This window comes from Otolemur garnettii, unplaced genomic scaffold (genome assembly GCF_000181295.1).
Source record: "Otolemur garnettii isolate 467f Iridium unplaced genomic scaffold, OtoGar3 scaffold00004, whole genome shotgun sequence".
In the NCBI taxonomy this organism is placed as follows: Eukaryota; Metazoa; Chordata; class Mammalia; order Primates; family Galagidae; genus Otolemur; species Otolemur garnettii.
Genome location: NW_003852399.1, coordinates 6,698,665 through 6,725,107, shown reverse-complemented (window position 1 = coordinate 6,725,107; position 26,443 = coordinate 6,698,665). Strand labels below are relative to the sequence as shown.

The 26,443-nt window shown below is 46.6% G+C and overlaps 1 protein-coding gene across 2 annotated transcripts in view; it reads right to left on the bottom strand.

Annotated features, from left to right (window-relative positions):
- Positions 1 to 1,862: 1,862 nt before the first annotated feature.
- The window catches only part of ANXA13 (annexin A13), a 52,023-nt gene continuing 27,442 nt past the window's right edge, over positions 1,863 to 26,443 (bottom strand). For both annotated transcript variants that reach the window (XM_003782359.3, XM_003782360.2), the window contains 9 exons: positions 23,076 to 23,170; positions 19,241 to 19,411; positions 16,797 to 16,830; positions 16,615 to 16,694; positions 15,016 to 15,084; positions 14,517 to 14,618; positions 9,851 to 9,926; positions 5,508 to 5,620; positions 1,863 to 2,452 (listed from right to left, as the gene is read on the bottom strand). In XM_003782359.3, coding sequence (XP_003782407.1) covers positions 2,333 to 2,452; positions 5,508 to 5,620; positions 9,851 to 9,926; positions 14,517 to 14,618; positions 15,016 to 15,084; positions 16,615 to 16,694; positions 16,797 to 16,830; positions 19,241 to 19,411; positions 23,076 to 23,170 — 860 coding nt within the window. In that variant the 3' untranslated portion in view covers positions 1,863 to 2,332. The remainder of the gene's footprint in view (positions 2,453 to 5,507; positions 5,621 to 9,850; positions 9,927 to 14,516; positions 14,619 to 15,015; positions 15,085 to 16,614; positions 16,695 to 16,796; positions 16,831 to 19,240; positions 19,412 to 23,075; positions 23,171 to 26,443) is intronic.

Here is a 26,443-nt window from a genome sequence, read left to right as displayed (position 1 = left end):
TCTCCTCTCTCCATCTTTGTCCTCTTCTTCCCCCCTCCCCAAAGGTTGGCCCCACCCTCTGAGGCTGGGGGCCTGGGGAGAGGAGAGAAGGGCCCAGGCAGGGTGGGGCAGGGATGCATGGAATGGAAAAGGAAGACATTCCTGAGCTGCCCTCCTGGGAGCAGGCAGGGTGGGCCATTGCTGGGCAGAGGAGACCCCAACCAAGTAAGCAGGTACCAGCTCCTGCCTGCAGGGGGCGAGCAATATTCAGTAGTTCCGGGGGAGTGGGGTGGGGGGAGGTGCCTTTGACTCGCTCCGCCACATTTTGGACAAAAATATTCCCGGACTATGAGCTGACTGGCAGAGCTTCCCACGGGCGACCTTGAGCAAGTCACTTTGCATCTCTGTCTTATCCAGCCTCAGTTTCTCCACCGTGAAATACCTTTTCATTCTTCCCCTTGTGAATTATGGTTCTGTTTTTAACACATCTCTTTTCATGGCATCAGTTTGTTTTTCTGCCCTTATCAAGAGCTTGGATCCCAAGAACAGGTGGTTTTGTTTCTGGTTGTAAAAGCAAAGACCAGCTTGGGCAACAAGTAAATAAACACAAATATGTTTTGCTGCTGAGTCTGGCTCTAGAAAATGACATTTTATGTGTTAAATCTCATGATGATGACAATAACTATTAGGTAGATAAGCCAGGATGTTGAAGACACCAATTTTAAGACAATATTTTCATTTGTCAATCACTATTTTATAGCCACTAAAATGATACACAGTGACTTCTGTCCCAAGCACTATTCACAGACTGAGTGTTTGGGCTATTTGCTGTATATGGATCAGAAAACCAAAGTGATTTCCCAAGGCCCGAATCTGGTCATGTTCCTCACTCAAACATCTCCAATGACTGCCAAACCCATGCTTGGCAGGCAAAACCATCCTTGATGTGATCTGAACCTATTTCCAGCAGCCTCGCTGCCTGCCTCCCCAGCCCGCTCCTTCCTCTCACCACATCTATGGCCCAGGAGAGGGGATTTCAGCTCTTCCGGAGCACACGCTGCCCACTCACACTTCTGAGCCCCTGCCTCTGCCCTTCCTCCTTTATTTCTCTGCATTCTCCAAACCCCAGCACAAATGCATCTCTGCAAAGTGTTTTCCAGCTTATAGCCCTACAGCCCAGCCCACTGGCAAACAGGGAATTAAGCAGGTGATGGAATATAGACCCGTTTCCAAGCACTTCAAGTTATTTTTCCAAGAAAGGTGATTACTAGCATGATTTCTGGAGTCAGCCAGTCCTGGATTCAGATCCTAATACTATTGCTTGCAAATGAATTTAGCCAGGTTACTTAATACCTTGGTTTCCTCAAGTGATACACTAGAGTAGTATTAATTTCATAGATCTGTGGGAAGGATTAAGGATGAAATTATGCCCCATAGGAGTACAGGTATAAATAATCATCCAGTGAATGATAACTATGGTTATTGGACCAAGGGTCCAGGTTCTCTTGACTGCTCCTTTACCTCTAGCAACATGGCTATGAGACCAACACCTTGGAACAAAGATTCCACTGGTGCAGAACCAATGCCCTTGAGAGGTAGATCTTTGACCTTGATCCCATTGGCACTTTGCTCAGCCTAATCACATTTAAAGACCAGGAGGAAGACCAAATGTCTTGAGAAGTGAGAAAACCCAGTTAATCAGGTAGCAGATGAATGGATTTTTACCCCTAGTTACATTTCACATAGCAAGTGAATTGTTTCCTTGCCCTTAGAGATAATTAATAAATGTAATTGTTCCCAAATATGTCTGAATTTCCCAAGCCATACATTTTTAGGAAAACAGCCCAAATTTATCAAGCCAGTCTTTAGAAAAGCAGCTTATGGAGACATAATCAACAACTTTAATTAATACCAAGGCTTATAAATTCAACACACAGAAGGAAAATTAGCAGATTGTTTAATTTGTCTCTCTTGTACCTTAACCATCCAGAATACACACACTCCTGTGTGATACATAGTCTTCTAAATGTGCTAGTACAAATGCATAGCTTTTTCATCAACTGCTGATTTTATTTGTGCTTAGAAAGCATTCAGTTACCATGCTAAAGGAAAGTTAAGAGGCAGTCCAGATACTTGCTCAGCTAAGCCAGCATTCAAGGTGACCTGCCCAAGCATCTTGACGTGGCTGCCCTTGACTTAAACAGCTCAGCCTGGCTGTACTGCTTAAACTGGCAAGGAAATAACCCTGGACACTTGAGGGTTCTTCATGCTAGAGTCTCATTTGCAAGTTTGATTTGGAATGTGCTCCCGACAGAGGTGATTTCTCCCTGTGTTCCTAATGCTCTGGCTTGGCTCAGTGCAAGACGGCCACTAGCAGTTTCTGGAAGTCCCCAGAGGTATCTGAGCGAACCATGTCAGAGAGAGACTTCTGATACTTTTCTTGGAACTTTGCTTTGATCCCTGGAAGGTCCACCTATAAGAAAGACAACAGCAATGGGGACAAGAACATTTACAGGGTGTTCACCATAAATGGCAGTTCTGGGCACACCGGACTGCACTCCTCTGCTCATTTGTGCTGAAACACAGAGCTATTATCATTATTTGCTTTCTGTGGATGAGAAATGGAGAGCTGAATTCAGCTTCCCAGAGGCTGCAGAGGGGTCTGCATGTGGGTATGTTCCACCAAAACTTGATTATGGAAAATTAAAACTTGAATTTCAAATGGGTTTTGTGTATTACAGTGTATTTTTCTTTTTATAATTATTTGAAATGAATTTCCTTAGGTAGCAGGACTATACAAAAATAGGCAGTGGGTCTGATTTTCCCTGCAGGTCATAGTTTGCTGATCTCTGCTGATAAAGGGAAGAAAATTGTCAACATAGAGATTTGAAATTAAGCATTTTCCCCCCTTATATCCTGATCATGATGATCTTTGTGCTAGTCAACAATGTCAATGTATAGGACTTATTTTGAATCTAATTCTTTGAAAGTTTGGGGAAAAACCCCCAAAACTAGGTCCTGAAAGTGGGGATGGGATCCAGAGAAAATCAAATAGATGGCTTTGCCAAAAGACTCTTCTACCCTGCTAAGGGTGGTGATACTTGTACTAGAAAAGATTTAATTCCAGATGGAATATTATGAGTCTCGTGAAAGAAGCAAAGAGCTCTCTTTAACCAGGAGCATATCTGTTCTTTGTAGGTTTAGACCCCACCTTGTACCTGGCCCTAGAAAGTAAGGCTCAGGTGTCTTTCTTCTCCCGCCCCTATTACAGAGAAAGGAGAGGACAGGGGGCGTAGGGGGTGGCTTGAAGTGAATGCTGAGCAGGGGGGAGAGAAAGGACACAGGTGGTGAGGGAGTCTGTCCCCTTCTCTCCAGGGCTGGGTGCCCTCTGCTTGGGTGCTTACAATTAAATAGTACTGTGTGGCTTTGGGAATCAGGAGATCCAGCCAAACTTCTGTATCAAGCTGGGCCTGAAGGCCTCCGAGAAAACTGTCCACAGGATGAAATGACATAGGACCTGGGGTCTATTCTGAGGTAGGACAGAGCATGTTGGCATAATACCCTCCACAGTCGCTTGGTGCCCATAGCTCACTGGTTAGGGTGCCGGCCACATATACTGGGGCTTGTGGGTTTGAACCCAGCCTGAGCCTGCTAAACAACAATGACAAGTACAACCAAAAAAATAGCTGGGCGTTCTGGGGGATGTCTGTAGTCCCAGCTACCTGGGAGGCTGAGGCAAGAGAATCACTTAAGCCCAAGAGTTTGAGGTTGCTGTGAGCTGTGATGCCAAGGCACTCTACCCAGGGTGACACATAGTGAGACTCTTTCTAAAACAAACAAACAAACAAACAAACAAACAAAACCCCCCAAACCCTCCATGGTCCACGTGGGAGTGAGCGTGGAATCCTGACTAGCCCTCTGGGTGGGTCAAATCTCTCTGGGGATGGGGATCTTTCCAAATCCTGGGTCTCTCTTGTTGCCAAGAGAGACCCTCCCTTTGGGACCCTCAGGACCTCCCTGAATTTGGCTGGGGGCGGGGGGGGGGGGGGGGTGAGGAAATGCTAAGAGGCGGAGGGACAGAGAAGGCTGACACCTGGAGAGATAAGGGTCAGAAGCAGAGAGACTGGCAAAGGCGACAGAGGGAGAAAGGGACTTTAACAGAAAAAGATGAGTAGTGGAGGAGGAGGAGAAACTCCAAGAATAGAAATAAAAATGAGTGAACTGTCGGGTTTCAAAGTAATATTTAAAAGCAGTGTCAGATGTTAAATATTATTTGTTCAGTAGCTGAGGATCAGATTTTGGGTTGGTACCTCTTCCCCTTCACTGAACATTTTTTGGGGGGAAGATGTCTGTGGTTTTCTTTCTTTCTTTCTTTTTTATTGTTGGGGATTCATTGAGGGGATGTCTATGTTTTCAAGCACTTAGTTCCGCTTCATTCTCCAAGGCTTCTCCTACTGCAGTCAAAGCGCCACATCCCCTTAATTTTGTGTCCTTTCCTATCTGTGGCCCTCTGTCCCAAAGCTTCAGCTGAGAACTTTGACAGCTGCTCCCAAGCTGGGGGCCCCTCACCCACCCCTGCCCTTCCTTATACATGTGTAATCTCCAGAGGGGGCGGGAATTAGTTCTTAGGGGGTAAAAGTAAACCTTAGCTCTTTAATGTTTGAATCATTGATATTCTCACGGTACATAAACAGATATATAATATCTGCACTGTTAAAATTTCTCAGCGGGGAGTGGCAATTAGGAAAAACTGTCTACAAAGGCTCTTTAGGGGGTGATAATTAAGAAAAAAAATGGTCGAGACACATTGTCTTATGCTGATGGGCTTCTTGTGCAAAATCGCCTGTGAGGTGAGTTCAAGTAACTAAGGGCCTGGCTCAGGAATGAGGAAATCATTTGCTTGTTGTCTCTGCAGTGGGGTGACCTCCTGCGAGGGTCTCTGTTTCACCTTCCTTAACATGGGGACGTGCATAGCTGTACTCCCTCAGAACGGCTAGGCAGGGTCCCCTCTGCTCCCTGCCACAAGCTCTGCAGAGCCACAGAGGGCAAAAATAGAAGCAACGGCTTGGCGCCTATAGCTCAACTGGCTAAGGTGCCAGCCACGTACACCTAAGGTTGGGAGGTTCGAATCCCCAGCCCGGACCCGCCAAACAACAATGACGGCTGCAACCAAAAAATAGCCGGGCGTTGTGGCAGGCGCCTGTGGTCCCAGCTACTTGGGAGGCGGAGCCCAGGAGTTGGAGGTTGCTGTGAGCTGTAATGCCACAGCACTCTGCCCAGGGGGACAGCTTGAGGCTCTGTCTCAAAAAAAAATAAAGAAAAAATAGAAGCAACGATCACTGTTGTATTTTCATAAAAAGAAACAGATTGAAGCAGAGCACAATGTCTTCTACAAGTTCCGGGAAGGCAAGGGACGTCTCTGTTTTACTTTTTCTGTAAATAAGCCCTTCATAGAAAGTATTTGTCGATAACATCAGCGGCAGAGAAAAGAGATGTTGCAGCCGCCTCTTTGGAGTTGAGCATCTTACCTCGGCCCTGGTCACAATGATGCGAATCAATGTCTCCTCATCTGTCCCCGCACCCTTCATGGACTTGTACAGACGGTCAGCAAAATAGCCCTCGCAGTCCCGGGCACATCTCACTGGGTAGGAGAGGGGAGGAGAATATGAGACTTGTCACATTTTGTCGAATGACATGGAGACACTCTTTAGTATCACCTGGCTGCCCTGGAGCCAGTGGAATGGTGCAGAGGTCGGAAGGGAGCTGGCTTCACAGTGTTGTGGAATGAGATTTGGAAGCTTCCCTGGTCAGGGCACTGAGGATCTTTAAGCAGAGCCAGATCAAAGCCCCTTCAGATGACTAAGATCCCCTTCCGCTCCCTGAAGCCCCTCCAGAGGAGGGGAGCTGTGGTGTCCATGGCCCTCCCTGCAAAGTCTGTGACTCTCGCCAGCAGAAATAACTTAGCCTATCTAAGTGAAATCTCTGGTGCTGGAGGGGGCTCTGAGGGGAAATGCAGATTGGCCAGGAACTGCCTGTAATAAAACTTCATAATCTCGAAAATTTATTCCGTTGGACCTCGGCCTGCTTGCCTGCGCTCAGCAACCCCCCTGCCCTTTGTTTTTCCTCACTGGGTTTGTTTTGCGAGCCTCATCTCTGAATCTTTTCCAGGTTCCCCGTGATCTTAGCTTGCCATCTGGGAGGTGCTCACGATATATTTGCTCCTTTCTATAGATCGTCTTCCCATCCTGCCACTACGCACCCTTTCCTGCCTCCTGTGCCCACCAGCTGGGATGTGCCCACAGCTTAGTGGAAGCATGGTTTCTACTCATCTGCCGGACCAGGATGCATCTCTGCTCCTGGGAACGGATTATTATTCCTCTCCCCTCCTCTGGGGCTCATGCGGATCCATCACGACTAACACATTATGGGAAAGAGCCATTTACTCTTTAGGTTGTTACCATTTCTTAGAACACTAAGAGTTTTTTGATGTTCGTGACTAATAATCATAAATTTAGCATGAATGTGGAATGTGCGTGCTTACTGCGTCCTGTAACCGGGCTCCCACTTTCTAGGTGACTGCCTGTGTGAGTGATGGTGAGGAGCAGGGTTAGGAAGCAGAGCCCGGGGGCGGTCAGTCTCCTTTTATAGGCCACATGGCAGCCACCAGAGTTTCAGTGGAAAAGCAAAGCCCACACCCAGATGTCTGGTCTCTCTTTCCTGAGAACAAGTCCAAAAGCTGCAGGGTTGGTGGTGGTGGTGGTGGTGGTGGGAGCCTGTGCGCTACTTTGGGAAGTAGCATATTTGAGACTCACTGTGGTCCCCAGACAGTTTGAGCTAGTGTCCCCCATAGAGGTCTCCTGAAGACTCTCCCGAGTAGCAGTACTTGGTGCTGAAGTCACAGCCTTCCTAAAGCCAGCGTGTCCCACACCTACATGGGGGTCTCCTCTTGTGATGCTCCTTTTTCCTGATGTTTTGGGAAGCAAATTCTTCACATTTCTACGTATATAATCTGTGCCCGGGAAACAGCCTCTGTTAGCAGCAGAATCCCCTCAAAAGGCTGGGCAAGGATGTCTGGGGAGGCTGTGAGAACTGTACATGGCCAGGGGAAGGAAGGGCAGCCAGCCGGGTGCTCTGTCACGCACCTGCTTGCCGTCAGAGCAGGGCTCCTTGAACTTCAGTGAGCACCAGATGATCACCTGGGTGGCTTGTGAAAGTGTAGGCTCTGGGGCCCCATTCCTGGGGGCTCTCAGTGAGTACCCAGGAGCAGGGCATAGGAGGAGTATTGTACCAGGTGGCTCTGATGCAGGTGGGCCATGGACCTCACCCTGAGAACTGCTGCTCTGGGCACGGGAGGGTGTGGGAGTCACGTGGCCTCAGCCCCTCCTCCTAGATGTCATTATGAGAGTCAGGTGGGAGTAGGGTGGAAAATGCCTAGAAAATGTAGTCATCATGAAGTCAGGTCCTGTTCTTTGTGTGGCTTGTTCTCAAGGATTTTTTTTTTTTAATTTTGAGACAGAGTCTTACTCTGTCACCCTGGGTAGAGTGCCATGGCATCCTCATAGCGCACATCAGCCTTGAACTCTCAGGCTCAAGCGATCTTTCTGCTCAGTTTTTCTATTTTTAGTAGAGATGGGGTCTTGCTCTTGCTCAGGCTGGTCTCAAACTCCAGAGCTCAAGCAATCCACCTGCCTCAGCCTCCCAGAGTATTAGGAGGCATGAGCCATTGCACCCGGACCTTATTATTATTTTTTTGAGACAGGATGGGGTGCAGTGGCATGATCATAGGTTACTGTAGCTTTGAAATTCTGGGCTCAAAGAAACCTCCTGCCTTGCCCTCCCAAGTGGCTAGGACAAGCTGCATGCACTATCACATCTGCTAATTTTTAATTTTTTTTTGAGAGGTGGGGATGTTGCATAGGCTGGTCTCAGACTATTGGCCTCAAGTGATCCTCCAGCCTTGGCTTCTCAAAGTGCTGGGATTATAGGCATGAACCCCTGCACCCTGCCATCAAGGCCCTTTCTAATCCTTTAACTTTTGGAGCACACCCAGCTCCTGATTCAAGGTCCCAACCCCAGCAATGTACCTGCCTTCTTCTGTATCCTCCTTGCCCTGGTTTTTATCATTCACTTTGGCTGGATCTGTTGATTTATGTATATCCAACACGACTTTATGCTCTTTAAGAGTAAGAACTAGGCCTTATGTACCTCTGATCCCCACACCTACTACAACTTCTGAGCCCAGGCAGGTGCTTAGAAAAATGTTAAATTGATGAATGGCTGTATTACCATCTGACTACATTCTGGTGTTTTCATGACCATCTGTACTCCAGGTGCAGTATAGTAAGGGTTTGGAGCCTCAGAACCAGGCCAGGCATGGATCCCTCCATCTATGTAAGAGACTCTTCCTTGAAGTCATAAGGACAATCATCCCACACTAGGGCTTGTGTGTGTATCTTTCTGCTCAGTTTTTCTATTTTTAGTAGAGATGAGGTCTTGCTCTTGCTCAGGCTGGTCTCAAACTCCTGAGTTCGAGCAATCCACTTGTAGGGTGTCCCACAAGTAACGCTAGGGACATTTGGGGCCCCATTTATCACAGTAGAGGTCCAGCTAATTTGAATGCAAAATGAGGATGGATTTAAAAAAATCATTGCTGACATTGTTCCAATAAATGCCCCTGAAAACCAGACAAAGGAGTTTGGCAACTGGGGTTCATTTTTCAGCTTCCAGTGCTGCTTGTTTGGCTCTTCTTCTTCTGAGGATGTGACTCTCTTTCTTGTGCCATTTGGGATGATGCCCTGGACTCCTTACCCAGGAGTGTGGACAATGAACAAAGCCTTCATTCCAGGGCTTGCAGAAAGAAAAAGGGAACCTGCCAGGCACAACCCCATGCCCATCTCTCTGCTATTTCCTGCCTTTGGGCAGCACTTGGAGAGGAGGTCCTGGGGTTTGCTTGGGCACAGCCAAGGTCTCGTCTCCCTCTGCTCTTTCTAAACAGACCTTGTTTTTTTGCAAACATTGAAGGGAACCAAATGAAAAAGGAAATGAGTGAGTCATCAGGCTACCTTCAACTAGATAATGGTCCTAGGCTGTTGACCGATGCTCTCAGGCTGCAATCCCTGACCCCTGGGATGTGGGCTGCTATTGGTCTATGGCCTGTTAGGAACCACTGGGAACCAGGCTGGACAGCAGGAGGTGAGTATCCTGAGCTTTGCCTCCTGTCAGGTAAGAGGTGGCATCATATTTTCATAGGAACACAAACCCACTGTAAACTACGCCCATGAGGGCTACAGGTAATGTGTTCCTTATGAGACTCTAATACCCATGGATCTGATTGAGGCAGAGATGTAATGCGCTTGAATCATCCTGAAACCCATCCCCTACCCCCCTGTAGTCCATGGAAAAATTGTTTTCCATGAAACTGGTCCCTGGAGCCAAAAAGGTTGGGGACCATTGTTCTTAGGGACCCATGATCTTAGTGGAACTGTAATGGACACTGTGGTTTGCCACTAGACGTTCTCTTCAGGATGGAGCCACTCTTTTAAGGGTTGCCTGCTCCTGTTCACAGCCAAGTCTTTCCCTAGGGATCTCCCTTCAAGGGAGAGACCTGGCTCACCCAAAGTTGCAATTACTGGTTGATGTGGGGAGCAAGCACCTGGCCCCCTTGCTCCACTTTGGGCACCCTGTCTTCAGAGCCACGCTGTGGGCCTGGTGAGCCCCAGTTGCAACTACATTACGCTCTCCCCCTTGCCCAAGGCTGCTTACTGGTGTTGCCCCGAACTCTTCCCTCACATCTTCTTCCCTGCAAACCTCTGTCTGAGTCTGGTTCCGGGGAGCCCATCCTAAGACAGAGACTCCCTTAACTCCACCTTACCGAGAGTTAAATAGGCCTTCTGCAAATCTCCTGAAGTCTCTTCTTCAATGGCTTCTTCCATGTCTTTGCCGATGAGCTGGAGAAAAAAATCGAAGGCCAGCTGTTATTCCAGATTTGCTTTTGGCCTTGCCACACTTGGGGCTGTTCCCTTACAAAAAGCTCTAAACTTTCTCAGATGTAGGCCTGAGCATTGCCTTTCAGAATTGGAGTGATTGCCACCATCCCAGAGGGGGCGCTCACTGTTGAGTTAGTCCAGATTTGACCCCTAATGGATCTGACCTCAGTTTCCTCATCTGTAAAACCAGGGAGGAGAAGAAAAATTAATATATACAGTCACAATAATTCTGTACATTGACATGGTACTTTAGTTTCTAGTGTGTACTCCATTCTTTCCAGTTTTGACGTCCCAGGAGGCTGTGGTTATAATAATCTGACTTGTACCTCTTGTCTTGGGACTGGGGACTCTCAGTTACTTACGCTTTGGGTGGAATCTGTAGGGCCCGAGAACTTCACAATGAGGACTTGATGTAAAGTTCCTGAGAGGGTGGGTCTGCAGGGGCCGGCAGCTGGGGGCTGCCCACCTCCCAGTGCCACTTTCCTTCACTCCGGGGTGACCCCAAATGCTACTGTATTCACACCGGCTCACATGTCTCTCTGCAAAGCATTACACATTAGGGTTCCTTTCCAATATTTACAGAAGCTGAATTTCGAAGTAAATTGTGACTATCCTTAACACAAATACTGCCTGGGCCAGGCTCAGGGCAGGCAAATAGAAAGGAGAGTTTTGCCAGGGTTGAGGAAATGCAGTAAAGCATTAGAAATACTGAAACTTCTTTCTTAGAAACTGTCTTTTGACAATATGACACAATTGATTCCATAAATAACTGGGGACTTAGAGAACATACCAGTGGAGTTTATGTAGTTTGTTTTGAAAACACAGGTAAATCAAATATTTGTGTGATGCCGGCAGAATGTATGCGGGGGGAGGAGGGTTCAGATTTAAGGAAGCCCTGGTGGTTGATCACCTTGGCATTGCTTCCGTGTCTAGAGGCCTCGGTGTGTGGCAGGGGGAAGCAGATTAGAAGGAAGTGGGGTGGGGTTCAATCCTGTCCCTTCTGTCACTGCCCCCACCTTTCTTGGGTTTGATGTGGAGCTGGTATCTTGGAGTGACTGGTATCACTTTCCCAGAAATGGGCTTCTTATTCTGTAAGCTGAGATTGCATTTCAAGACATTTTGTTCACACGGGTCTTGTTTATTTTAAAAAAGTCCTCACATTAAACCATTTTCTATTTCTATGTTAACACCAGGCTAGAAAAGGGTTTTTCAATTTTCTGGAGCGTCTCAGCCTACAAAGCAGATAGAAGTAGAAAAACAGAGCCACCTGGCTGAAGACAGGCAGCAGGCTCCTTACCCGGCCCAGGCCCCACTGCCGTGCTTCTGCCTCTCAGGTCTCCCCCTTGCACCACTGCAGAGGGCGCTGTTCCCATGATCCGACAAGGTAGGATTGGCCCCTCTTCTCTTCCTGCCCCACCCCACTCCTGGCAGCTACCGGGGCACCTCATGGCTCCATGAAACAGTCTGAAAACAATTGACTTGCCCAAGCTGTGGAGACTCTGCTTTGCAAGCCTTTTACTTCAGTTACTGGAACACTTAATTCTCAAAGAGCTCTTTGGACAGAACCAGGCTTTCTGATCTCAGTACAAAAGCACATTATGAGGGCAGATTCCAAACAAGTCTCTAAAACTCTAGTTAAACAGGTAGCGATGTCTGCGGGGAGTTTATTAGAAGAACAGAGGAGACATTTCTCTCGTTTACAAGCAATTCCCTCAAATGGACAGCACACCAGCCCCCGTGCCCTGCTCCCTCTGCTTTGACAGCAGCTGTTAAAGAGCTGAGGAGTGCTCACAGGGGAGGGGACAAGGGAGGAGGACATGACAGGGAGGCAGCAAGGCCAACTGTAAGTGTGTGTACCCACCGCTGGTGCCGAGCCCTGTTTGGAGAACTTTACTTTGGCCATAGAAATAACTGCATAAGTCTTTTATATCTGGTAAAATCGGGGACTGTTCTAATCCTGAACTGTGCATGCAGGGAAGCTCTGTTGGTTGGCCTGAAATTGCTGAGAGTATCTGAAGTTAAGACAGACTTAGAGGGCAAATGACGGGCAAAAGCCCAAGTTTTTATGCCAAATATTAAAATGTAACTCCACCCCAGGACAACCTGGGCCTGGTAGCGCACTCTAGTAATCTCACACTAGCATCTCTGCTTTTGGTCAGAGACCATCAGAAACCTGGGGCCTAGTGGCAGGGCGAACTAAATAAAATCAGCAGTGTGGATCAAGGGAAAGATGCTTGTGTCTAGCTCTTGGAATAGATGTAGAGATAGCATTTTAGAGCTGGTTTCATGTAAAGAATCATCAAACCCATACTTAGTGCACGCTGAGCTTTAGCTCGGATTTTTGGCAGTATTGGTTCACACAGGGAGAATCCTCACACTTGCTAATGTTTATTTAGCACCTACTGCATGCCAGGTACTGTCTAACCACTTACTTCCATTAATTCATTTAATCCTCACTAGCCCTGTGAAGTAGGAACTAGCATCCTCATTTTATAGTTGGGGAAACCGAGGCACAGAAGCTGTAGTAACTTTTTTTTTTTTGTAGTTTTTGGCCGGGGCCAGGTTTGAACCCACCATCTTCAGTATATGAGGCCAGTGCCCTACTCCTTGAGCCATAGGCACCGTCCAAGCTATAGTAACTTGCCAAGGTCATGTAGCTAGTAGCTCTAGAGCTGACCTCTCAAAGCATAACATGCGTCAGAATCAGCTGGAAGGCCTCTTAAGACACAGATGGCAAGACTCCAAGCTGAGGGAATCTGATGAATCTGATCCAGTAGGCCTGGGTAGGCAAGGAGAATGTTTTCTTTTTCTTTTTTTCTTTTCTTTTCTTTTTTTTTTTTTTTTTATACAGAGTCTCACTCTGTTACTCAGGCTAGAGTGCTATGGTATCAGCCTAGCTTACAGCAACCTCAGACTCCTGGGTTCAAGTAATCCTCCTGCCTCAGCCTCCCAACGACCTGGGACTATGGGCACCATAATGCCTGGTTAATATTTTCTATTTTTAGTAGAGATGAGATCTTACTTTTCCTAGGCTGGTCTCAAACTCCTGAGCTCAAGCTCCTGACTCAGACACCCAGAGTGCTAGAATTACAGGCACGAGCCACCATGTGAGCCTTGAGGACTCTCACTTTTAACAGGTACTCAAGTCATATGACGGACACTGCTATTTGAGATATTGGCCCATGGATTGTGTCCCCTGCAGGTAGTCCGTGGTACACACACACTCTCGTAAGTACTCAGAAACTCCACCTGAGGCCCCCAAAACGTAGGAAGAGGATCTTGGTTACAGAGATTTCCCCTACCTTGGAGGCTACTTGGCTGCAGGCACAGAGACCAGGGCAGTCCAGGCTTAGCTGCCTTTGATCATGACTCTGGGCATGATATGAAAGCAGCAGGCCCTAAAGGCTTATGTACGGTAATGATAAAATTCCAGAGCTTTATTGTCTTTTTATCCGCTGGCAACACATAGGAAATTCTGTTTTGAGTGAGGAGCAGCCAGCTCCAGCTGAGGTAGGAGCTCCGGCTGGGGAATCTTGGAGTTCTCATCCACTTTCTGCTACCGACTTGCTGTGTGGTCCTGATGAGTTGCAGATGGTCACTTACTCAACAGGCCTTCCTCGTCCAGCACTTGTGGGCCACAATAGCCATTCGGCATACATTACGAACACTGTGAATGGCTATTGTGAAATTGAAATGAGATATGAGGGATAGAGATGCTTTGAATAGGGAAAAGCACTCTGTGCATAGGAGGCCCCCCAAATCTGATACTCCACTAACTGCTTTTTGTAATTAAAGACTGTGTTTCAGGGAAGGACTTAACTGCTCAGTGCCTTGTAATAGCTAACTCACCTGGTTGGCTTAAAATTATCATGGGATTAAAGAATAAATTATACACATCTTTTCAGGAGTATATCTTGGAGGTATATCACATCTGTCTTGAGAGTGGTAGGCTACAGTAGGTTAGTCCTGCGGTAAACTGGGATAATTGTAAGCGAACATTTGTATGCTTACCACATGCCCGAGATTGTTCTGTGCCTCTATCTCACTTAACTTTTTAACTCTATGGGGGTGTGAGGAAGATTGTGTTCATGGTCCCTGGTTTTACAATAGAGGTTGGTGAGGTTTGGTCACTGGCCAGTGGTAGGACTGGGATCTGGATCCCCTGGATCCCTTGACTATGTAGCTTTGCCCCTGACATGACACCTGTCTGCTCCCCCAGCCTCTGCTGTGAAGCAGGTCTCCCAGTCTCAGCCATGCACTGGAGACTGGGTCACTACTATGGGCCTGTCCTATGAACTGTGGGTTTTGCTGTATCCTGGCCTCTGCCCAGTAGATGCTAGCAGCATGGCTTCCTCCACCACCCCCAGCTGTGACAACCCCAAATGTTTCCAGGCATCATCAGATATCTCTGGGGATGGGGTGAGTCACCCCCAGTTGAGGACTACTGTTGTAAAGAACACCCTAGTTCCATATCCTAGACCTTGGCTTCTTTTGGAAATAGCTCAAGACACCTCAACCTGAACCCATTTGCTCCAGTCCTCTTTTACTCACAATCTGATAGGCTTGAAAGGTGGCTCTTAGCTGCTTGTAGCTCCTCTTGGCCAGGACTTCATTGAAGGCAAGTTCATCAGTGCCCCAGCGGCCTTCCCCTGCCTTGAGGGTCAAGTGCAAACATTTTGAAAAAGGCATTTGCACAAACACTGTGACCAGGCTTCACTTGCAGGAAATTAGAATAGAAGTCAGATGGATTAGCTAAGCTCTTTAAGCTCCTATCCCATAAATATACTTCACATATTTATTTATATCATTTATACCCTTCCTTGGTCCAGAATGGATCTGATGTGGTTAACCCCAGGGTATAAGAATAGGAATCATTCATTTAGGCTTATGGAGACTGTTAATGTGATCTATAAAGATCTAAGGATATCTATATTTCTTAAAGGTTATACTTAATTTCTTATTTCCTTATTTGCATGAAATAAAGGAGTATTTGCTGCAAATATGCTAATTAGTTAAAAAAGAAAAGAGACTGGCACGTCTGCTCACTTACATCATACAGATCTTTGGCATCCTGACCAGCGAGGTCTTTATCCACATTATCTCCTTCATCACGATTAGCCTAGAAAAATCAACACATCGTTTTCTTGACTTCTTGCTTGACCACAGAAAGCAAAAAGAGAAAGTCCTAGACAGCAGGGTGACTTCAGAGGGGCAGCTTGAAGCTCAACTGGGCCGGGCAAGGCTGCAAGGTCTGCTCTTTGCTGCCATCTTTTGGGCACAGTGGATAAACAGAGTAGCTTCTGTGGCAACACTTTTTTTTGTAGAAACCAGTCGCTCACAAATCCCATTAACTTTTGAGCAGGATAACAGCAACCTGTGGTGTCCCCTACAGTGAGTTCATTGGAAAGCAGGCAGTCTTTGTTTCAAAATATCCCATTTCATCACTCAGGGTCCCAATGATAAAGAAGCCAAGAGTTGGTCTTGGATCTCTAACTTAGGCCCTTTGTGGTAGACAGAATTCTAGGATGGCCCAATGACCCACATCCTTGCATAATCCCCTTCCCACAAGTGTAGGTGAAACCTATGAATGTGATGAGATGTAATGCCTGTGATCACATCATATTCTGTGGCAAAGGGGATTTGTTCAGATGTAATTCAGGATCCTAATCAGTTGAGTCCATCCAAAGGGAAATGATCCTGGGTGGGCCTGACCTAACTGGGTGAGCTCTTAAAAGGTCAGAGATGGAAGAAGTCAGAGAGCTGAGCTCCGGCTGACCTAGAAGAAACCAAACCGCCATGCTGTGAATTGTCCATGGTGGGGGGCCACTTGGCAGGGAGCTGTGGGTGGTGGTGGTTGACAGCAAGAAAACAGGGACAACAGGCATATGCCTAATTTTACCCACCACATAGAGAATATTTTGTAAATACTTTGTGAAATTCTGTAATGAATATCTTATAAGTAAAGGTACAGTTAGTTACAATTTCCCATTTTCCCTTTATATGTAGACATTAGGAGCAACTTTTGGGACACCCTGCACAATAGATCTATGTTGTTTCAAGCTGCTAAGAGTGTGGAAATTTGTCATGCAGCAAGCCAAAGGCTATTCTGCTCTCTGCTGTCAGTCTAACCACATGGGGAGAAGCACAGCAGAGGAAATGCACAAAGCTCATTACGATGAGTGTGATGCTGTCTGTCTGGGCCCTGGGAGACTATGTCCTAGCAGGGCCAATTCTGAAAGTCCTGATTTCCTGGCCAAGTTCCTTGCAGTAGTTCTTACAGGCCTAGACCTGGGGTGAATCCTGGAAGTAAAGAAAGTTGGGCTGTGTCTTATTGATTGTGTGAATGTGGGCAGGTTACCCTCCCTCTTGAGGCCTAAGTTTCCTCATTGGCAAAATAAAGAGGTGATGCCCAATGAGCTAATTCATTAACAAAAAGGGATTGTAAGCTGCAAATGACTAGGTATATTGTTATGATGGGACAAATCCCAGTGGAACAATTTCACAATAGCTGAGCTAATAAAGCTGGGCCAATAGGACATTTTGAATAAAAGAAGGAAATGTTTGTTTACACTGCCTTGTCATCGTGGTCCCACACTGCCCAGGATTATGTCCAAAAATCATACAGCGGGTGAGACCTCTTCACTCTTACCTGTAGCAGAGACACCAGAATTTTTTTAAGGTTTCCACTTGTGTCATCTTTAACATCTGATTCAAGGCTCCTTTCAAATACTTTTGAGGAAGAAAACAGGAAGGAAGAAAGCAGGCTATTTAGTTTTCCACAGTTATTTTGAAAGGAATATACTTTATCCAGAGCCAGAATACATCACTTACGTCTTTGGTAGGCCTCCTTAATGGCGATGATTTCCTATGGAAGTTAATAAAAAAAAATTTAATAGTCCAAGGTGGGGTTTCAATAAACAACACAGAGACATACAGAGAAAAGAGGTGGGAGTCTGTGTCTCACACAGGATGCCTCTGTGACGTCCACTAGGGATGGTCATCCCTGTGGGTCAGGGCACAGGCCCAGAGGCATGGAGGAACCCTTTCTGTGCAAACATTGCTTACCCAAGCAGCCAGTGTTAGAAGTTCCATTTGTATCTTCCCAAGTATTTCCCAAGTATTTTTCTTTGCGTTTGTGTACTTACATATGTTCCAAGGAAAAGATACAGAATTGATCTGTGTATGTGTGTAGGAAGTGGAATACTATACCATTCCAGTGGATACTATATCATTCTTTGACTTATTTTTTTTCCTTCAATAATGGCATCCTGGAGATCCAGCTATGCTTGTGCAGAGAAAGTCACCTGCTGTTTTGTAAAGGGACAAACAATGTTCCATCCTACAATGGGCCACAGTTTACTTAGCCAGCCTCTGACTGATGGATGCTCAGGTTGCTTTCAGTGTTTCTCTCCAAACAAGGCTTCATTCAGTGAGATCATTTGCTGCATGCAAGAGTGTGGGTTTCTCCCTGGGGTACGGACTCAGAGAAACTGCTTTATATCTTGACGTCTTTCACCAAGTGGACCACCCCAGGAACTGCCTCAGTTTACACTCGAACCAGCAGCATATGAGAGCAGGCTTTTTCTGGGGTGCAGTGGATCATGGTTATAACTCCAGCATTTTCAGATGCTGAGAGTGGGGGGCTCACTTGAGCCCTGCTGTTTGAGACCAGCCTGGGCAACATAGCAAGACTTTGTCTCTACAAAAATTAAAAAAGAAAATTAGCTGGGCATGGTGGCTCACTGTCTGTAGTCCCAGCTACTCAGGAAGCAGAGGTAAGAGGATCACTTAAGCCCAGGAGTTAGAGGTTACAGTGATCTGTACTCCTGCCTGGGTGACAGAGGAGACCCTGTCTTTAAAGACAGGCTTTTCCTCACAGCATAGCCTGCCTGCAAACTGGTTAAAATGGCATTCAGCAGCTGGCAAGAGGGAAAAGGTAGCCGAGAACAGGAGATGAGGAGTCTGGTGCTGTGCTCTGATGGCTGGAGGGTGAGGAAGGCCAGGTGGCGGGTGGCAGACCACCCATGTTTGTGCAGCTCCCTCCCCTTCCTCTTTTCCACCCACCACCGGGATCTGCTTGAACCTGGCACCTGTTCCTTGCTGGCTCTCCTTCTCTGATCTATTTGATTAAAAGAAAGGTCTTGCTTGTTGGTTGAAGTTAGGATCTTAAAGTGGGCTAAGGCCAAGAAAAGCTAGTTAAGTAAGATTACCAAAAAAATAGTGAAATTAACCTATTCTCAAAGGCAGGTGCTGACTGCACTGACATTTGCCTCCTCACTCCCCACTGGGTGGGTCAGTTGATGCTGAGCGTGGAAGGTGTGTGATCCTTTTATTATCTCATGGGAAAAAAGAAGTCCAGGGATGCTCAGCAAAAGGATTGTAGCTGTGGCTCGGATCCAGGCAGCGCTTCAAGAGAAATGGCCAAGTAGAGTGAGCTAGGCGGCCGGCATGCAGGGCTTCCTGTGCCGTTTTGGTGTCAGAGCTGTTTCAATTTTGGCTTGCTGTCTACTCCAGCCACTGTTCCTCTTTCTACCAGGAGGGCTCAAGGAGGTTGGGTTTTTCTGGTAGGTTCCTCACCGGGCTTCCCCACTCTACCAGGGAGAGGGTCTTTTCTGAATGATTTGTGGACCCTCTTTACTCTTGATGAATTCCTTGGCCCTCTTGGCTCCTGGAACTGAATTGGCTCCCACTGGGGCCCTACTAAGTGCTCTTCTCAGCTCAGGCAGTGGGGGCAAGTTCCCGAGGGGTAGGGGAGATGTCTGCTCAAAGGACACAGGATCCTCCAGGGCAGTGCTAGCAGCCACCAGGGGGTTCACCAAGATCCCCAGCACCAACCACCTCCCTGCTTTCTTATGGTCTTTTTTGGTGCTTTATGCTGGATGACAGGCATGGCCACGGAGTGACACAAACATTCTTGGATGACTTATTGCATTATTCATGCCAGAAGAACCACAAAGTCAGGCTGGGGGTCAGAGAGCAGGTAAAGTGGAATCATGCCTCCTGCACATAAAACTGTGCTTTGGTTTAGAAGAACAGAAGCTGGGATGACAGCTCTTCTGGAAGGATCCATTCTGTCTAGCCAGGGGCAGCAACACTGACACTGACCTCCAGAGGACTGGAAAAGATGTACCTCCCCCAGGGACCAAGCAGACACATTTCTGCCCAGATGCTTGTTCACCCTACAGGTAGGCTGGTGGGAAGCAGTCTCCCTTCTGGGGGCTGTGACCATCTCTGATTGTGTGTAGATGCTCCCTGGGGGCTTGGCTAGGACTGACCTTGTTGGTTCTTGTGCACAGGACCTCAATGAGCACAGACTCATCTGTGCCCAAACCCTTCATAGCTTTCTGCAGTTGCCGGGCAGCATACTCGCTGGGGCGGTCCAGAAGGGCCAAGGCTGTCTTCTCAAAGTTTCCACTAAGCTCACTCTTCAACACCTCCTCCAGGTCCTGTAGGAAGACAGTGAGAGCTGTGACTGGGAATGGCCCGGGCCAGGAGAGGGACAAGCTCTATTCACACTACTGCAATGGCTCAGAGTCAGCAGTAGAGCTGCCGTGGACACACAGGGAGTGAGCCAGGCACCTGCTCCTGGCTGCCCACCCATTCCCACCCAAAGCTGGCAGAGAGGCAGAGAAGAGCTCCCCTGCTTAGGGCTGGAGACCACAAAGATGAATCACAGTAACAGCATCTGCAGAACAGTTTAGGGTTCAGAGAGAGCTTTCTCAGATAGCCTTCAAGATAGATGCCTCTGTAAAGCTTCCAGGACAGGTGTGGCCATTATTCCCATTTCCTAACCATCAGAGATGGAAGGTTTACCTTCAAACATTTGGCTAAAATGCAGGATTTTTATCTCTTAGGGGACCAGATAATTAGTCATCCAAATCGAGATGCTTTTGAGAGTAAAAGGAGGTACTGTTAATAAGTACAGGGGGACAGCAGGAATAAGCCAGGATTGTCCTAGGAAAACTGGCCACTTACATAGTCACTTTAATTATCTTGTTAAATCCTCGAAGAAACACAGGTGAGAAAGAGCTCAGGCAGGTGGAAGGGCAAATAGATGACCTTCTCTCTGGTACCTCATTTTGACAAGTGCCTGCTTTCATCTTTTGAGTGCTCTCTTATCACAAGTGAGCTGACTGCCCTCTCCCACCCGTCTCCTCTGATGAGATGGTTCAACAGGGAAGGTATCAGGGCATCAGTCTAACTAGAGGTGTCAATGCCCTCGCCTAAATGAAGACCTTCATGCACCAGCCGGCACAGGGTGGGCCTGGCTTCTTAACAATGTGGCATGGTGGCTAAGAACATGGCCACAGTAGTTTTGTGACCCTGGAAATGAAGGTGATTTTACTAACTGTCAGTTTCCTGGAAATGAAGGTGATTTTACTGTCAGTTTCCTTCTCTAAAGACTAGAAATAACACTAAGACTTATCTCACAGGGTTGTTGGGAGAATTAAACAGGACAATCCATGTGAACACGGAGTGTCGAGCCAGACACGCTTAAATATTCAATAAAGGCTGATTATTATAACCCGGTCTGAAAGGAATTTTGTGAGAGGAGGCCAATCAGCTTCTCAAATGAGCCTCTGAGGTCTGGCCTGGGAGAAAACCCAGAAGCGTTTTTTGTCTGAGGCCCTGGGATCTGCCGTCCCAAAAGGGAGCTGTAACATTACGCTTCCCCTGAAGGCAGCTGTTGTGTCTATCGCTGCACCTGCGAAGGCAGCCTGTGGTCAGCGCGCTGGGGTGTGGATCTATCCCCAAATTGGAAATGGCTTTTCAGGCCAGGTGGGCCTATACAGAACTGCAGAGAAGAGAAATCCCAGCTGTCTATCTTGCGGCATACAAGCCACAGGCATGACAACAAATCCTGGTGCGTTTACGCTCGGTTTGGGCAGAGGAGTTAGCTCAGGATATCTCGGCTCTGTTCCCGGTTTTCCTGCTAACTTGCTCTGTTACCATGAGATAGTTGTTCTCTTTGGAGCTCAGCTGACATGGGGACTTAGATGTGATAATCTTTAACATCTTCTAGCTTTCTGATGTTGGGATCATCTCTTTGGCAGTCTCAGCTCTGTGCGGTACAGCTGAGAACCAGAAAGTAAGCGAATGATTGGCAGGCAAAGGTATCTCAAAGCTTTGTGCTGGAACACGCCCACTTTATTTTTAGCAGATCCCTTAGGCCCTCGCTTCAAACTCATTTACTCTTATTTTAGACAAAAGATTAAGAAGCTTTGAGTCTGACTTTCCCCGTTGGCAGGGTGGAGGTAGACATATGACTTGGGAGGTTGCTAGAATCAGGCATGTTGACAGGGATGGAAATTCAACTTCATTTCATTCGGGTGAATGCAGTTGAACTGAAGATTCACTTATTTTCATCAAAATGGCGTTGACAAGCCCGATAATGAGGAGAGAAGCAGAAAACCTAGAAAAGCACACCCATCTGTGCCATTTAGTGTGTAAGGGAGTAGCCCCCCTCTCGGCACTGGGTCCTCCAGGAATGGACACACTGGCCTTGAAGACCAGAAGATGTGACATGAATCCTGGTTCTCTCTCTCTTTTTTTTCCTTGCTTAAATCACATTCTGTATTCTGGTTCTCTCATTTAAATTAAGTACATGATTTTACATAAGTCATTTAGACACATGAACTTTACTTTTCCTGTTGGTAAAATGGAAATAATCATAGCTATCACGGATTTCCTTTATTGGTATGTGCTGCCACTATCTTGTTTGATCCTTCCTGCAACATGAGGAGGGAGGTAAGAGAACATCTTTGTTCTATATGTGAGGAGAGCAAGGCCTAAGAAAATTGTTCCCTGCCCAGTGGAAAAATTTCTCGCTCTATCTGCACATATAATGATTGAAGCAGTAAAAGTTTTATAAATATGGATGAATACAGAAAAATAATTGACATTCATTTTGTATAATGATAATTCTAATGACATTAAGAAAAGGTTAAGTTGTATTCATTATATATATACATATATATATATTTTTTTTTTTTTGAGACAGAGCCTCAAGCTGCCACCCTGAGTAGAGTGCTGTGGCATCACAGCTCACAGCAACCTCCAACTCCTGGGCTCAAGTGATTCTCCTGCCTCCGCCTCCCAAGTAGCTGAGACAACAGGTGACTGCCACAGCACCAGGCTATTTTTTGGTTGCAGCCGTCATTGTTGTTTGGCGGGCCTGGGCTGGATTTGAATCCGCCAACTCAGGTGTATGTGGTTGGTGCCTTAGCTGCTTGAGCCACAGGCGCTGAGCCTCATTATATATTAATAAAGAAACAGGGTTGGGCCCATTGGCTCATGCCTATAATCACGGTACTTTGGGAGGCTAAGGGGGGAAAATCATTTGAGACCAGGAATTCAAAACAAAGCTGGGCAAAAGAGTGGGACTGTATCTTTACAAATAATACAAATGGTAGTACATAGTCCCAGTTACTCTGGAGGCTGAGGCAGGAGGGTCACTTGAGCCTCAGAGTCCCAGGTTACAGTGAGCTGTGATTGTGCCACTGCGTTCCAGTCTGGGCAACAGAGCAAACCCTGTCTCAAGGAAGAAAAGAAGGAGGAAGAGGTGGAGGAGGAGAAGAGCCTAACTCATACTTGAAGCATTTAATACATTACGGTGTCATCAACAAAAATAGAAAAGAAAAAACCTAAAGGAGAAAAGGTGTTGATGCTTGATGAAGTAGAGGGTTCATTTCTTAGTTTTCTGGAATAATCTCTTAAGAGGAATCTATCATTCTTGAAGGTGGATAAATAAATGAAAGATTCTTCTGTAAAGACCCGCCTGTGGAAACTGATTTTCAAATCACTGGCCTATCTGTTATATGTGGAATTAGTATAATTTGAGTGGAAAAAAAATGACTAAGGGCTTAAGAGGAAAATGAAGTCAATTAAAAAAATAATGAGTTAAGACTACTAATGTTATGAGCTATTAAGTTAACAAAACAATTTCGGTTTTTCTGAAGTCAATGAAAGTTTTCAAGCGGTTGTTTCAGTTTTCCTCCTGGCTGATTCAATAAAGCTTTACAGATATTCTTGCCGCCTTGGGAACACAGAGGAAGCAGAGAAGATCAAAGCCAGGGCTGTGTGCACAGTTGCCGGGACCCCTGGAATCACCTTGCCATATGTCGCCTTGTACTTTTGCTTTATTTGTTGCCTTTCATCGGATGTCCTGCTTGATAAGATTTCAATGATGGTTGCTTCATCAGTTCCTGAAGTGCAGGAGAAAGAAACAAAGCCAAAGTGAACATGAGACAAGATGGAGGCAAAGAAAGGAACTTTTATACACCGTCGGAGGGACTGCAAACTAGTGCGACCTCTATGGAAAACTGTATGGCGATACCTCAAAGAACTTACAGTAGACCTGCCATTTGATCCAGCAATCCAACTGCTGGGTTTCTATGCAAAGGAAAAAAGGCTATTTTATAAAAAAGACACTCACACTGGAATGTTTATAGCAGCAAAATTCACAATTGCAAAGATGTGAAAACAACCCAAGCACTCCCCAATACATGAATGGATTAATACAATGTGGTGTATGCAAACTATGGAGTAGTACTTAGCAGTAAAAATATATGGCGATCTAGTATCTTTTGGGACAACCAGGAGGGAACTGAAAACCGTTCTTCTAAGTGAACCATCACAAGGGTGGAGAAATTGTATTGTGTACAATACCAAATTAGAATGAATTGATCAACACTTAAGTGCATATATGGAAGTAAATCTCAGTGGAAACCCAGCTGGGAGGAGGATGGAGATGGGGATGGGTGAATTCACAGCTCCTGGGTGGAGTGTACTCTAGCTGGGTGAGGGGCATACTTAATGTGTATAAATTTAATTCAATCTGCACCAAAGCAAAGTATGTAAACAAGCGACCCCATAATATTCTGAAATTTAAAAAAAAATGCTTCAAAAGGGGAAAAAAAAAAGAAGGAAACAAGATGGAGGTTTATGTTAGTCAAATCTGAGGAAGGCAAAACTCACAGCTCAAAGGTGGTCAGAGGTTTCCCCAGAACAAAATAGAGCCTTGTGCTAAAAACTGTATTCTTTTCACTCGCTCAGATAAACGTCCCCGAGGTCTCACGGGGCACAGAGCACAGTGCCAGGCATGGTGATAGAAAGAGGAAGGAGGGGATGGCCTGTTCTTTAACAGAGAAACGAAAACATACATCCACACAGAACTTGCACACGAATGTGTGTTAGCAGCGTTATTCCTGATAGTCCAAAAGTGGAAACAACCCGATTGTCCATCAGCAGATGAGTGGTTAAGGAAAATGTGGGGTATCCACACAATGGAATGTTTTTTGGCCAGAAAAAGAGAAAGAAAATACTGATAAGTGCTATAATATAGAGAAATCATGAACAGTGAGAACCAGTCATGGCAGGCTACATGTATGATTCTGTTCCTATGAAAGTTCAGGATGAAGGCACCAATAGAGTTAGAAAGTAGACTTGTGGCTGGGGTGTGTGGGGTGCCTAATGGAATGACAGCTAAGGGACAGTAAAGGACACTTTGTTTTTGGAGGTGATGAAAATGTTCTAAAACTAACTGTGGTGACGGTTGTACCTATCTGTGAATATACTAAAATCCATTGAGAATTGCCCACTTTACATGAATGAATTATATGACGTATGGTTTCTATCTCAATAAAACTGTTTTAAAACACTAAAAGTAGGCCCGGCCCATAGCACAGTGGTTACAGCACCAGCCACATGCACTGAAGGTGGCGGGTTCAAACCCAGCCCCGGCCAGCAAACCAACAATGACAACTGCAAGAAAAAATAGCCAGGCATTGTGGCGGGCGCCTGTAGTCCTAGCTACTCAGGAGGCTGAGGCAAGAGGATCGCTTAAGCCCAAGAGTTTGAGGTTGCTGTGAGCTGTGATGCCACAGCACTCTACCCAGGGTGACAGCTTGAGACTCTGTCTCAAAAACAAATAAAAATACTAAAAGTAAAAGGATGGCCTATTTGTTGGCATCCAGGTACTTATGATTGAGCGGATGAGATTATAATACAGGCCCAATAGCTACAATATCAGTCCCACCTAAATTTGTAAATCTCAGGAGAAAAGTCCTAATTGGGACCAGGAAGACTGGTTGCCCCTTTAAAGCCTGATTATGCTTGTGAGTAATGCCCCTTGTAAAAAGAGTTTTTTTCCTGTTGCTCAAAGGGTTCCATGCTGATTGCAATTTGACCAGTACTGAAACCTATAATGAATAAGAAAGGAAGGGGTATCTTGGTTTGGACATGGTAACAGGATGATAAAGATGACCTAAGTTTTGCCAGTGTAGGAATGAGAAAAAGACCATTTAACCATCAAACCCTAAATTAGATTTCTTCAGACCAGACTCCAACCATGGCTCTGCCCTGCACAGAGTGCACAATGCTGGGCAAGTTATTTCCCTTTAAAGCTCCGGTCTTCCCACTGCAAGATGAGAGTAATATTATACGAGCTATTGTGAGGCTGAGGTAGGAGGATCCAGGTAGGGGTCCGTGGTGGCTCTGAGAGTGCACGCGGGAGACTGGACACTGGGGATTTAACGTCTGTGCACCCTCGCTGCCTCACATCCACACGGGCCCTTGCCGAGGCCACCCTTCCACAGTCTGCTCACCCAGGGATGCAGCGTGCTGGGATCTGAGCAAAGCTCTCAGCAACTGTGGGAGCTGCAGGGAACCTCAGAGGCCACCTTGTCCAAACTCTCCTTTTCAGATGGGAGATGGAGGCACACGTTGGCACCTCCTCCCAGTTCCTGCGTGTGCCCGGCTGTTCTGCAGCCTTTGCATTTGTTGGGTGTTCTCTGTGTGAGATGCCTGTCTTTACCGCTCTCCACCTGTTCTGGGCCTTCCTCCCAGCATCCTGCACTGGCCCTTTCTTTCACCCACCTGTAAACTCCATTTCAGTTCTCCATCCTAGTTGCTGTCACTCCACCTCCAGATGACCATGGAATGGTAACGAACTCAGATCAGCACTTCCAGCCCTAATCTTTCCTTTGAATTCAGATCTTGTTTCCAGCTTCCTGGAGCTTGGGATCTCCGCAGGCATCTCCACGTCCAGTGTAGCTAAAACTGAACTCATTTTATGTATCCGTAAATCCACTCGCAGCCTGTTCCTGTAGCTCAGGGCCTGGCATCACCCAAACTGGGAAATCTGAAGCTACAGTGGAGGGCCCACCTCTGTCTCCTTTACTTCCCAATGCTACCAAGTCCATGTGTCTCGCTACAGGTGACTCTTTCACCTGTCCCTCCTCATTCCTATTGCTGCTGCTCAATAGGCCCTGAGTGTGCTTAGTCTTCCCGAAGCTCAGCTGTGAGCTCCACAGTCCACCTCGGAAGCCCGCGTGCCCTCATGTCACGCTGTCATTTAAATGTCTTCAGTGATTCCTCCTGACTCTTGGAATCAGCTCAGAATCCCGTACAGTGGTGTTGAGACTTCCTGAGTTTGGGTTCAGGCTGCTCTCCGCACACACTGACGCAGGCTCCCTCAC